At 33.0% G+C, this 14,124-nt stretch overlaps 2 protein-coding genes across 2 annotated transcripts; both read right to left on the bottom strand.

Moving 5' to 3' along the window:
- Positions 1-600: 600 nt before the first annotated feature.
- LOC7480360 (phenolic glucoside malonyltransferase 1) lies at positions 601-8,102 on the bottom strand. The gene is given in 4 exon segments (XM_052449667.1): positions 601-1,506; positions 4,279-4,680; positions 4,683-4,902; positions 8,098-8,102. Coding segments are annotated over 4 exon segments (1,398 nt in total). The 3' UTR covers positions 601-735.
- A 620-nt stretch (positions 8,103-8,722) lies between these two features.
- Positions 8,723-13,695, bottom strand: LOC7480359 (probable aquaporin NIP5-1). Its single transcript, XM_002298954.4, has 4 exons — positions 12,906-13,695; positions 10,609-11,028; positions 10,447-10,508; positions 8,723-9,309 (listed from the first exon to the last, which is right to left on the bottom strand). Exons 1-4 carry the CDS (start codon positions 13,125-13,127, stop codon positions 9,114-9,116), a joined length of 900 nt encoding a protein of 299 aa, XP_002298990.1. The 5' UTR covers positions 13,128-13,695; the 3' UTR covers positions 8,723-9,113.
- Positions 13,696-14,124: the final 429 nt, after the last annotated feature.

The following is a 14,124-nucleotide window of genomic DNA, read 5'->3' as shown; positions in this document are numbered from 1 at the left end:
AACCCAGAAGATATGCATCCCTCAGACAAAATCAAATTTAGGCAGCGTACTCAACAAAAGAGGCAAGGTTGCTGGACTTCTCACGTACGGTTGGGGAGAGCTTGCACCGCCGCTGGAGGAAGACTGTCTGTCTAGCTGGTGCGGAGCTGGAGTGCATCTATCCAGTGCTGTCAGGCTGCTGATCTTAAAGGTTGCTGCTGCTCACGTACGGTGCTGGTGCAGAGAAGTTTGCAGCTTTTGCTGCTGGTTCTTCCAACTGCAACTGCTGGAGCTGTCTCAGCCGTGCGTGTACCTCACACGCAGAGATGAACTCACGGAAAGAAAAGTTGTCACACTTTTCCATATGCAAGTTGCAACCACGACTGAAGATAGCCTAGCCTATTTTAGCACTTTCAAGGTATTATTTCAGCAGCAGCTCTGGTTTGAAGCAATAACCAGCAAGCATGGTTGTTGAGGGCCATAGGTTCAACTAGATTTTTTTTTTAATATTTGCTTTTTAACTCGGATTAGTCCACGCTCTCGGTCATTCAAGTTCTTGATCAATCTGGATTTTATATCTGCAGTTGATTTTATCATGCACAGCTCAAATTTAAAAAAAAATTTGAAAGAAAAGAGTAAAACTCCAAAACAACAAACACAATAGAGAATTCAACAAAAAGCAGTTAGGAAAAATAATAAAGACAGAATGCAAATCTAATCAGACTCAAGACTAGTAAAAAAGCTAATTAGTGTACCTTAAACATGTTTAAGGCCACTAACAAACAAATTCTCAAATATCTCCATCACTTCTTTCTTCAGAACCAATCCAATCTCAACGCCACCACTTTCACTTTTGCTCTCTGCCATAGAAACAGCTCCAGTCCTATCTATGCTGGTAACCTCCACGTTCTTTGGCCTCCCCCACCCGAAATCTACCCCATAAACCTCGAATCGGGCTGACCCAGCAACCCCAACCGGTATTGCAGCTGGCTCGATGGCCATAAGCTTTTTAACCTTCTCCTTCGCTCCTTCAAGAGCTGCTTTCTCTATCCCTTTGATCACCTCACTAACCTTTTGTGCAACGAAGACAAACCCATCATCTTGCATTGCAGATCCTGCTAAAACAGCAACATAAAGAAGAACACAATTGCCAAAATAATTTGTAGGTATCGGAGGATCCACACGTGCCCTACAGTCTGCTGCAATTCCAAACTTAATCTTTTCGTCACTTTTTAGGCCTCTAGCTTTCACAAGGCAAACTAATGCATAAGAAAGTGTGATCGCAAAACTTGATAAATGGATTGCTTCTGTGTCTTTTTTATCAGAGACCTTGTCAAGTTGAGAGAGGATCCTTTTCCTCAATTTCTTTATGTCTTCTCGGGAAAACTTGAATGTTGCTCGTACCGAGTTTGGTGGAACTTCTTTAGATGGAAATGGTTTCAAGCTTCTAGCATTGGAATCTGAACCTCCACCTGCCTGATTAATGCTTGACCAGTTGTTCAAGTATTCAATAGGAGTGATCATTTTCAGTTAGATTTGGTTTTTATCTATAAAAACCAACCAAACCGGAAAAAAAAATAGACTCGGAACTGAACCGAAACCGGCCCAAACCGACCGATTTCAGTTCGGTTTCGGTTCGGTTTTTGCTGGACAAAACCGAAAAAACCTATATGTTATTTTTTGGACTTTTTGGCTTTGTAATGGGCTTCATAATAGGCTTCGTAATGGGCTTTTAATAGATTTTTAACGGGCTTGCAATTAATATTGATTGTCTAATTTTCTTTAAAAATTCCAAAGCATATTTAATTTTTTTACCACTAAATATTAATTTGTATTACATTGTTATTGTCAATCTTATATTTATTAAGTTTTTTTACCACTAAATATTCATTTATATAAAATTATTAATGTCAATCTTGTGTTCAATATATTATTTACCTTCCTAATATTTTTATGCTTCCCAAAAGTTTAAATAACACACTCACAATCACATACCAATAAGTTAAAATCCAAATTACAAACCATTGCCTTCAAAGGGCTTAAAGAAAAAACAACAAATAACATTATCATAAAACACTCCAAGCCAGAAAAATTAAATCTTCATTTACACATCGTCTCAATAAAAAAACACTTCAAGACCATTGCACCTGAAATTCATAATCTAGAATTATAACATGATAAATTAAATTAAAAGATATAAAAATAAAAAAATAATATTTTTACCATACGTTTCAATAAATGCATCACAATTTGTGAACTAATTATCATCCATTGTTAGATGTAACTTTCCATCAAATTCTACAAAATAAAAAATTAAACACGTTAGAATAAAAATGTGTTAATTATTAATAAATCATAAAATAAAATATGTAAGTTTTTAAAAAACATTACCCGATTCAAGGTTTTCGTAAGTTTCCAAATCATTCATCAAGGTTGTATTGTCAGTTGGAATTGGACCATGATGCAACCAATTTTGACATAAGATGTTAATATTTACATGTTGATATTTACATGTCAAAACCAAATGAGACTATAATGCTAATGGATTTCAATCAAATTTACTTACAGAAACAAAATTATAAGACTTAGAGAAACAATCAAGAGATGTGGAGACACAGAGAAAAGGCAAAACCAAGATGCTATATTTTTACCTACTCTACGATAGTATTTCGCAAAAGTTATTTTTCTATGGATTTTGCCTATGTATAGTGTTTGTTTTTAGATTCTACCATTGTGCAATGAATTTCTTTACAACTTACTTCTAACCGGGGAATTAAATTTAATTCAAATTGTAATTGGGAACCTCAGACTATAGTTTCCCTCACCCCCACCCCATCAAAATCCAAATGAGAAGCATGCTATTCTGCATATGATCTGTTTGGAAAACCGTAAAAAAAAGTGTTACCCCAGTTCAGGGAGCTATTGCTACATCATACAAGATGTTTACTACTTGCTAAGCAGCTTCACCATTTAAAAAAACAGTAAAACCTATATCATTATCATCCATTCATTTTAGAAGCAGTGGCAAGGTAAGTGAAATTATCACACTACAAACCAGAACCAGGGCATAAAACCAACACAGATAAACATAAAAAGAAAATCTCAAAACTAATTGACAGCTTCTGTAGAGCTTATTTGAGTTATTTTTGTTTTCATTATTTGCAGGTTATGTTTTATGAAGCCTTGAAAAATTTGACAGGTTATCTTAAAGACTTAAACATCATTTTTCTTGTGATGAAACTAAATTCGTTCACAGAACAGAATCACAGTAATAATAGCCATGAGGAGACACAGCACCAAGCAGGCAAGCATAAACATTGAACATAAAAAAAAACCAGTACTAAATACGGATGATTATACACTATCAATAATTAAATAGAAATTGCTAACAAATTAGTAAAGCAATTTTATAATCAGTAATTTCAACAATTTTTTTTTCTAACAGTATCAACAATTTTTTTTTCTAACAGTATCCAAATTAACTCGAATAATCTAAAAAACATACGAATAAATTCTGACATACATGAAGCAGCAAGCAGAATGCCTTCACTTCAACAGAATCAACACAACAACTGTATCTTTATTATTTGACCTCTGCATTGAAAAAAAAAAAAACAAATACAATAAATTAAATAGATGATAAACAGATAAATCTAGGCAAAATACGAGCAGCCATTAGTTAATTAATTAAAACAGAAAAAACAAAATTAAAACTCACTGCTATAGAACTGATTCGGTTTCGGAGTAGTGGAGACTGTGGAGTACCATGTGATCTTGTGTAGATGAAGAGAAACGTCGATCTGTTTATGAGAGGCTTGACTGGTTTCAAACGATAGAAACACAAACTGTTTTGGATCTGTGTAACCGTGTTTCTATTTTCTAAGTCTAAGGAGATTGGAGAGGGAGAGGCGGAGAGGCGAGAGGGTGTGGGTGCTCTGGTACGGGGGCGGGTGCTCTGGTTAGGGTTAGCGGCGACGGAGAGGGGGGACGACGAGGGCGAGGGAGAGTGTTACTCTGTTAGGGAATTAGGGTTAGCGAGTGGAGAGAGGCGAGAGTTCATCGTTTTCTATTTATACTGTCAACACAAAACACTGGTTAGGGACTTTTTTTTGAACCGGTTCGGTTCGGTCCGGGTCAACCGGTTCCTGCATTATAAAACCGAAAACCGAACCGAACCGGTATTTTTTCTAACTATTCTAATCGGTTTAATCGGTTTTTTTTCTCGGTTCGGTTTTTTCGGTTAATTTTTTTTCGGTTTTCTCGGTTTATTCGGTTTTCCGGTTTTTTTGCACACCCCTAGTATTCAATGTCAATCCCCTCTGGATCTTGAACAACTGTTCTATCAAAAAAAGGGATTAACTCAGTCGGCAACAAACATGAATTATGCTTGCATATGTGAGCCCATGCCTTCATGAACAAGATCGAGGATTTCCCATCAAGAACAGCGTGGTGAGTGGTGCAACCAATGCTAAACCCTTTATTTGGGAACAAAGTGATCTGCAAAGCAATGATAGATACTTTAACATCAGAAGTTGATAATTTGGGCACATAAGGGTGTGACAGAAAAGCATCATGCATTTCATTGCTTGAGAGATCATCAAAGTCAGCACTATTATTGGACTCCGCAACTGTCAATGAAACGCCATCTTTAGGAGTGTATAGAATGATGGGTTTGGCGACATGTGAAGGCCAAGTAAGTTTTTGCCAGCAAGAGGGAGGAAGCGGAGGAGAGTAAGAGAGAGGGAGTGTTTAAGTTTGGGAAGGATTTCTGTGTTGAACATAGTAGGGGTTAAATCAGTGAGCTCATAGGAGAAGATGCGCTCAACTGGGTCAAATTTAAGCCAAAAAATGTCGAAAAAAGTGAGGGAGAGATACTTCAACGGCTGAATCCGGTGATTCGGAGGGTGGGGTGAGTTGACATGACTCAAGTACTTTTATGGGGCTGGTTGATGCCATGATATCTTTTTCCTTGTTTGAGATCCAGGGAGCGATTGCTTTTTGTTCGGAAAAACGCGTGCATGGTTTTCAGGTCAGTTGGAGGCTTTAAAAGCGGTAGGGAGATATTTTTTATTTAAAAATATATTAAAATAATATATATTAAAATACTTTAAAAATATTAAAAAAATATTAATTTAAAATAAAAAAAATAATATAATATAATTTGTTTTAAAAATATGTTTGAAACGAAAAACAAATAGGATGTAAATACATTATTATTACACGATAACTTTTTTATATATTTTTTTTTATGTCAAGACAAATGCGGCAAAAACAGCACCGCAGAGGTCCGTTACCAGGAAACTATCGGGTGGGTGAATATTAAGCACATACCGTCAGGACATTTATGGACACCACAAATGATGCATGAACATACAAGGATATTTAGTGAAAGTTATTACTTTTTTTTTTTTTTTGCTATTTAGTTTAGAAAATTTAATTCTATATTTTTTAATTTTTTTCAGAATATTTATTGATTTTTTCAGGTTCTAGATTGTTTGAGTTAGTTTTTGAACACAAAATAATCAACAATAAAATTTTGATTTTTAATTTATACAAGACCCATTTTTTAGCATAATTTTTTGTGTTTGATGTCTATGATCATTTGTAGCCATAATTAATTCAGCTGGTTTTACTTCAGTATATGGATAAATTGATTTTATTTTTTATGATGGATGAAATAATATAAATATATAATATTTTTTACCTTTATTTTATATTTGTAAGGTTATGTTGGAATATTTGAAGAGATATTTTTTTTGTTGCGTTTTAATTTCCCTAAATCTTTATTTGCCAATCGAATCTAAATTTCACACTCTCCATATCAGTTTTTTTTTATATATATATATAATTAATTTTTCTATATACTAGCTAAAAGATTCAAATCTAGAAAATCGAAAGAGGGAGAGTCATTAAAGTTTAGCTAATTTCTTTTCACAGTGAATACAATCATTTTAAATTAAAAACTTAAATTATTGTTATTAATTATTTTATACTAACTTTTTAAAGACACTTCTTAAATTAAATTTTTTTTAGCTCTCACACTATTTTATATTAAAGTTATAAATTTAATAACAATATCTACCTCAATTCCAAACAAAACATAATACCTCATTAATTTATACAATAAGAAAAGTTTGCATATAATCCCTACACACTTTCATTTTATGCATGTTATCAATATTACACGTTGTGGTGGGGTGCGCCGCGACGACGGAGGCTTTTATCGTGCCTCCTAATGAGGTGTTGTGTTAGAAAGGTTTTTGGATTTAATCATAAAATTATGATTAATGTTCAGAAGTCGCCACCTAGTATATTATAATCACTAGGAATCTATGGTCTGCGAGAGTTTGGGTAAGGGATCAATTGTGCAAGGAGAAGACGCATCACCCCCAGTGCACCCTACCTAAGGTAAGCTGCATTGTTATTTGATTGTTTTTTTTTCCAAGTCGGATTTCTATTCATTGATCTTTTCTAAGGTTCAAGGTAGATCTCCCTTCATGAGAAAAGTCTCTACCTTATCGGATTAAATCCTAACCGTTCTAAATTCTGAATTTTAGCATCGCATTTTTACACCTTGTATCTTTAATACCTGAGAGTTTATTTTATCGTGTAATTTTATACCCTACAGATATTAAAGTCTACTTCTGGACCCTAAAAACAATTATTGGAAAAAGGTTTTTGATATTTTGACCAAACCCTAATGGATGATCATAAACTGGTTATGATATCTATTTTTTTAAAAAAATTTCACAATATGTGAAAGATGCAATTTTTTATGAAAATATGGTTGAAATTTTTTTAGGATTTGACCGTATGCATGAAAACAAAATATTTTTTTTTTAAAGGGGAAATTAATTTAAAAGTTTTGATGTTTTTTTTTAAAATGTTTTGAATTTTTTTTTAAAATATTTTGTAGAAAATCAGGTATTTTAATACCAGATTTGTATTTTACAATGTAAATATACAACCCGATATTATGCAAAATTGATAGAAAAATATTTGAGAAAATCACAAATATTTTAAAATGATTTTTGAATTTTTTGTTGTTATTTTTTTAAAATATTATAATATATATTATTATAAATAAAAATATATGGGTTGGGCCTCCCTCCCTAGGCCATCATCATAAGTCAATCTCAATTCCACCACTTCCATCTTTGCTCTTTGTCGCACCTCTGTGAATATTGCTATGGGTCGCAAAATATATCCTAAAAAATTAGAGTCATCACTTAGTAATTAAAAGAAATTAGAGATCATAAAATATATGTTGGTTTCAAAGATTAATGTAAAGAGTTAGTTATGCTTAAAAAAATAATTACATAACCCTTATAACATCATTTCTTATAAAAGGTTGGCTTTATTATATGTTTTCTCATCGATTTGTCCTTTTGAATGCCATTAATTATCCTAATTAATTTTAATTTTTTTTCTTATTATATTTGATATCAATCCTTAAAAAATAAAAGACTCGTCGATTATTTAAAGAAAAAAAAATTAAATCTTGACATCGTTCTCTTTTACAAAGAGACTTGTTCCACGCAAGCTTTGATTTTAAAATCTTGACATCGGTCCCTTGAACCCATGAGTCCAGCCGAGACTCATCAGAAAAAAAAAATTAGCAAAACATGAGTGCATTACAAAACAATTGAATGTTTTTTTATTTTTCATAAATTAAAGACCATATTATAAAACATGAGTGCATTACAAAACAACATGAACATTACAAAACAGAAATAAAATTAGCAAAACTAGAGTCCATTCAGCCCCAAAAAAGGCCAAATAACACTAAATTAGTATAGAAGCAGCAGTAGATTTTTTAAACAAGGCCTCTTAATTATTTTTAAATTAATAAAGGATAGAATTTTATTTTTATTTTTTAAGCACCATGAAATCACTAAATCATATATATTTTCTTTTATATATATATATATATAATAGTAATTAAGACCAGCTATACTGAACCTCACCAATGTAGATTAGAACACTCAATTGGCATGTAGTGGGATGGGACTTTCCTTGCATGCATGCAAATTGCACACGAGTAAACTACTTCGTTCTTTTGCTTCCAGCTTGGTGCTCCATCATATAACAGCTGGTATACATAATAAATTATACTACGCCATATTTGCTCATGTGTCTATACACAAGAGAGCACTCTAAATAATTATATCATTTTATGCCATATTTAAATTATACAAGTTTATAAATTAATTGTAAAATATTTTATATTAATTAACCCGTTATTCTATAAAATATTTAAAAAAAATCAGGGAAAATATTTATCCAAAATAAATATCCCCCTAGCTAATTTCTTTTAATGGTAAATGTTAAATAATCATTTCAACTCAATAATTAAACAGTTAAGTGAGGTTTCAGGATATGATTTATATTATTTTCTAATACATCCCCTAAGTTAAAGCTTTTTAAACTTGAAACTTACACAAACTCACATTATACCTTGTGTTTAATTTTTATCACACAAATAGAGATGGTAAGATTCGAACTTGTAACTGTTTAGTTATTAAGACTATAATACCATGTTAAAAAATCATCTCAACCCAATAATTTAAGCTGTTAAGTAAGATTTTAGAATATAATTTATATTATTCTTTATAAATGAATACCTAATAATCTATATATATCACACCTTTTAACATTTTGCTCCACACCATCTGTCCATTTTCTTAAGATGATCCATTCGCACGTCCTTATTAACCAGACATGGGCAGAAATGAAGGCACAGTGAGCAATAAGCAAAGATGAATACTTCCAATCTTCGCATGTTCATTTTATATATGTTTTGGGGTATTACACATAACAATTATCACGAGAAATGACAAAGACAGAGATTATTGTGAGATATCTTTCTCGCCCAGGAAATCAGATCTCACAAAATAAGTTCTACATCAAGCACAATACTGCATCTATATATATATAAATGATGACCGGAGAGATGATACTCACCGCTCCAAGTGCACCACATAATTCAACCACACTGTAGGCCGTGGACTTTGAGTCACATCACCTTTTTATTCTTCACAAACTGTCGAAGATATTAACAGTGCAATGTATGATGCTGTCCCACACCATCAATAGTAGCAGAACCCCACATACAATATCTTGCATGATCTCTCCTAGCGTCGGAAGCTCCTGACTTGACGGGGTGGATCAGCCTCTTCCTCCCGGAGCTTCACAGCCGTGTAGGTGGCAGCACCAACTAGGGCTCCTAGAGTAGGTGCCACCAGATAAATCCATATATCTTTGTAGGTTCCTGCTGCTACTGCTGGTCCCAAAGACCTCACTGGATTCATTGAACCACCACTTGATGGCCTGCCCACGTCAAAAAGAATATAATTACTGATGATCTATATCTTCCTCACCAAAGCATTATTACAGTAAAATCACTAAATTTTTATCAAAAAATTGTTTAGCTTTGTTGTATCACTCAATAAAAAATGCGAAAGTACCACGTAAACTTAGTATAATTCGATGAGTTGATATAAAAATTTAGTTTAACCTAGACCAGGCTGTATCTAATAACTATACTATGTGCAAAACTTCTCTTTGATCTATTATTGTGAGAGATGGGACTGGTGGGTAAATGATGGAAAACGATACAACAGGACAGGAAAAGTATGTCTGCTAGCCAAACATGTTTTAATATCTACCAGATGATTAGCTTATTATGTTTTGTTCTTGGTTTTGTCTTTCAAAATTATTTGTTTTTATATTTTAAAAAGGATATTATCTTCAAATTAATATTTTTTTAGTATTTTCAGATTAATTTGATATCCTGATATCAAAAAATAATTTTTTAAAAATAAAAAAAATATTATTTTAATACATCTCTAAATAAAAATTATTTTAAAAAACATGCAAATCTAGAATAGTTTTGGATCATCCTTCAACTAACAGGCTATACCTGTACCTCACAATTTCTTCTCTAGATATCTTGAACTCTCTAGCTACTGTGGTGTCATGTATGGCCAATCTGCTTGACCCTTTTTCTGGGAAGTGGTGGTGCTACCAGATAGGACAGTTTAGGCTCTTTCCTACTATATTATTGAAGGGTGGCCCCTGTATTATTAGCAAGATGACAATCTGCCACTGCAAATAATTTTGAAAATGCAAGGTCTTTAGGTAGAATTTTGGGTGCATTTTTCAACTTGCATTAATTCAATCTTCTTTCCTCTTTTTTCTCACAACCACCTAATTAATAATATTCTCAAAATCAATATAATTTAAAGGCTCCTATCTATTTCAATTAATTAGATATTTTCAAAAATAGGTATAAAAGGTTTTTTTAAAACACATGAAGGGATATAATTTAAAAACTCAAATATAATTTAAAAAGAGCTATGCTAAGGACATTTTGAGTTTTACACCCTTCCAGAAATTATCTAAAAACTAGAAAAATAAATCAATGAATGACTAAAGAAAGAAGAGATCGATGAGAGTTCTACCCACCCTGCAACAAGAATGTTCAGCATAACCGTAGCTCCAACTGCTATTCCTGCCAACTCTCCCACCTGTCCATTAAAGAGATAACATGTAAGCTGACATGGATGCGTGCGCAAGTATGCTCATGCAGAATCCCGATAAGCTGTAACTCATGGGTAAAATGCTTACAGCACGAGTGTCCGTGGCGACGGCAGTGACAACAAACAGGAGATTGAAAGTGATGAGGAACTCGAGTGCAAAAGCTTGGCCAGTGCTCACAGATGGAACAGTAACGCCACCAGACATGAAGGGATGGAAGACTCCTTTAAGAGCAAAAGAAGCACAGATGGAGGCTGACACTTGTGCTGCAATGTAAGCAGGAACTTGCACCCAAGGGAAGTGGCGTAGAGCTGCAAAGGCAATGGTGAGTGATGGGTTCAAATGGGCTCCAGAAATGTGCCCAGTTGATAGGATTATGATCATCACTGCTAGTCCTGCACAAGCTGCATTTCCAATCAATGTTTCTGCATTATTATACTTTTGGTTCACTATTGGTCCTGCTGTTGCTGCAAATATCAGGATGAAGGTTCCCACAAATTCTGCTCCGAGCTGCATAGAACCAAAATCAATGTTTACAATGCAAGGATGAACTTAAAAATCTCTAATTTTCTAAAACTCAAGAACACATATTTAAACAATGCTTTGCTAAGATTAATTGCAATCAATTTTTAATCTTCAAATATTCTACAAGTACTGTTGGGATCAATGATGTGTTGTTTGTTAATCATTACTTTATGATGAAAGGCAACCAGTTCAATACACTGTGCACTATTTTATTCTTTCATTTTCAATCCTAATTAATTTCTTGAATAATGTCTCAACTATTTGCTGGTATATTAATTAAACGCTTGATACCCACTTGGAATCAATCATCAATTGTTGATATTATTTGAAAAATTCATTTGGAATGAATATAACAGGATTGATTATCATGAATCATTTAAAATAATTTGAGAAAACAAAAGGGAGGTTAATAATTTAGCTACAAATGAATTGGCTCTATATAAAACCAAATGATTAAGTGTGTGTTAAGAATTACAGTGCATGATGATTTTAAAAGTATTTTTCGTTTAAGAATATATTAAAATAATTTATTTATCATTTGAATTTTTAATATTAGCATATCAAAATCATCAAAAATCACTACAAAATATTAATTTAATATTTTTTCAAGTATATTAAAACACAAAAAAAACAAAAACTACCATACTCACGAACACTATAGAAAGGTCATTAATTCCAATCCTACTTTTCTAATGTTTGATTAGCTTGTTCTCAAGAGACAGATAGACATCTTATCTTGTAGCACATGATGATCTTACTCCAAACCATACTCTATTCAGCAGGTAAGATGATTTCAAAATTATAATTTATTTTGTTATATTCTATGGTCCTCAACTATATTTTCAACTTCCAGGACTATATATTAATTCCATTCATTTTTTTTATTATTTTTTGTTGTCAAAACAAAAATTACTCATATTTATCCTTCTTCACCTATGTCACCTGTTTTATTTCCAGCCACAAACTTAAGGTACGTACTATAGAAAAATTATCAGAATAAATCTAGAACACAAATTCCCCGACCTCATCTTAGTTTAATTTTCTGATATTATTTAATTTGAAAACCATATTTAACTTACCAAAACGATCATGCAACCTGATCACCGAGTGGTCATGAAGACAAATCAAGAAATTTTATGGCCTGATTTCACCATAATTTTTCAAAGGGTGGTGTAAGATGGTACCACACCGGAAAAATGCATGTCATAACAATTTCCCATGCAATTAAATTAAATTAAATTTGAAGTTTTGAGCTTCGCTATGATTAATAATTCTTTAAGGGTGTGCTTGAGTTGAAAAAAAAATCAATTTCGAAGTTTTTTTAGAATATTTTTAGATAATTTTAATAAGAATCTCGAAAACGTAAATATATTCTTATAAAAATACTTGCATCGTGTTATTAATTCATATACACCTAAAATTTATTCAACAACATTTGACTTGTGAATGGTAATAATAATTAAAAAAACAAAAACCCTACGAGACAGGCCATCACATGCATCCAGACTTACGGCCACCAACTCGGCTTTTCACCGACGGCCCACAAACTTAGACTTTAGAATTTGGGTGGTTACTAGCCTGTCGGAGGCTGATAATTGGATGCGTGCTTACGCTTTTTCATCACTCTCTTATGGCATCAAATCAATGAGGTCCTTTGGTAAAAACAAAATGCAAAATCTATGGATAAAAACACAATCTCTCACCGCCCGGAATATTAAACATTATGATAATTTAGTGTGTTCTTGGTATTTTTGACATCAAGATATTAAATCCATAAAAAAACATCGATATAAAAAATAATTTAAAAAAGCTTGAACTACCGGAATATCACTCAATTTTAAGTGATAGGGAGAAGAGATTACCTTACGAGTAAGAGAAACATCAGGAGCAGGAAAATCAAGGAAGCAAGTGTGGGGTTGACCCCAAGTTGGAGCAGTGACAGGCAAGCACTTGCATTTCGGCATTATTTTTCTATCTGAATAGGATAGCGAGTCCACTCTTAGCCCTGTAAAAAGTGGCCCTCCAGGTGTCCCCGGCGTATTCGGTGCCGACACCGCCGGCGTTCCAGCTTCTGACTCCGGCATTCTCCTCTTTCAAACTTTTTTTCCTCTTGGTTTTTGATTATAAGTTGCTAGGACGATCAACAACTCTATAGATCTCCTAATATGGAAACATAATAAATCTCTACAACTAATTTTTTTTTTTTTGGGTTTTTTTGGGTAATGATGGAAATAAAGAAGGAAACACAGTTACATGCTTTACTGGTTTTTATAAAATTTCCTCTAAGGAATAGGAGAAGGGAGGCAAGCTCTATGCATAGACAAAACTTGAAAATCTTCTCTCTCTCTCTCTCTGTTTTTTTTTTCTTTTTTGGTGGGTTTTTCTGGGAATGCAAAAGCCTACATGCTTTGAATGTTTTTATAAGGGTCTGGCTAAGGAAGAACGATGAATACAGACCTATCCAGCTTCAAAACTACAGCAAAGCAAGCTCTATAACACAGACCATTTAGAGAAGGTGAACAAGAAGAGGTAGAAGAAGAAACAAGAGCTGAGAAGAGATTGGGATTCAACAAGGGATCAAGGCAAGGAGGTTGATAAGAGAGTGAGTGAATGTGTGTGCCAAATATTAATGCTAGGTCGACTTTTTATACACAATTCGAGGCTCCCACAAAGTGTAAGAACAAAACAGTACATATTTTATCAAGAAGAAGTCAAATGCACGGCCCATAATCCTTTAACAGTTCTTCTCACTGCAACACATGATGGTGAACACCACATACGTCAATGCAAAGAGCAAAGTTACTGTTTGTTTGTCCGTAAAAGCATTTTAAAAAAATTTAAATTTTTTATTTGTTCAATGTTTTTGTACCATTTTAATAAGTTAAAATCAAAAATAATTTTTAAAAAATAAAAATATATTATTTTAATATATTTTTAAATAAAAAATACTTTAAACAATAACTTTTATGGCATTTTATTCTCGGAATAATTCATCCCTACTCCGAGATACACTCGAAGTAGCTATCAGATCATGCTTTGTCATGGCATCTTTTTGCTCAGAATAATTCAAAAGGAAAACGA

This window comes from Populus trichocarpa, chromosome 1 (assembly GCF_000002775.5).
Source record: "Populus trichocarpa isolate Nisqually-1 chromosome 1, P.trichocarpa_v4.1, whole genome shotgun sequence".
NCBI lineage: Eukaryota > Viridiplantae > Streptophyta > Magnoliopsida > Malpighiales > Salicaceae > Populus > Populus trichocarpa.
Note: the sequence above shows the minus strand (reverse complement) of the source record. Positions and strands in the feature narration are given on the sequence as shown.

What these genes read in the sequence shown, in the direction of transcription:
- LOC7480359 (XM_002298954.4), bottom strand. Translation starts at nt 13,127, where the DNA reads ATGCCGGAGTCAGAAGCTGGAACGCCGGCGGTGTCGGCACCGAATACG. An exon ending in ATGTTTCTCTTACTCGTAAG is followed by an intron (nt 11,029 to 12,905) that starts GTAATCTCTTCT and finishes GGTTCTATGCAG; the next exon opens with CTCGGAGCAGAATTTGTGGG. An exon ending in CTGAACATTCTTGTTGCAGG is followed by an intron (nt 9,310 to 10,446) that starts GTGGGTAGAACT and finishes TGACGTGGGCAG; the next exon opens with GCCATCAAGTGGTGGTTCAA.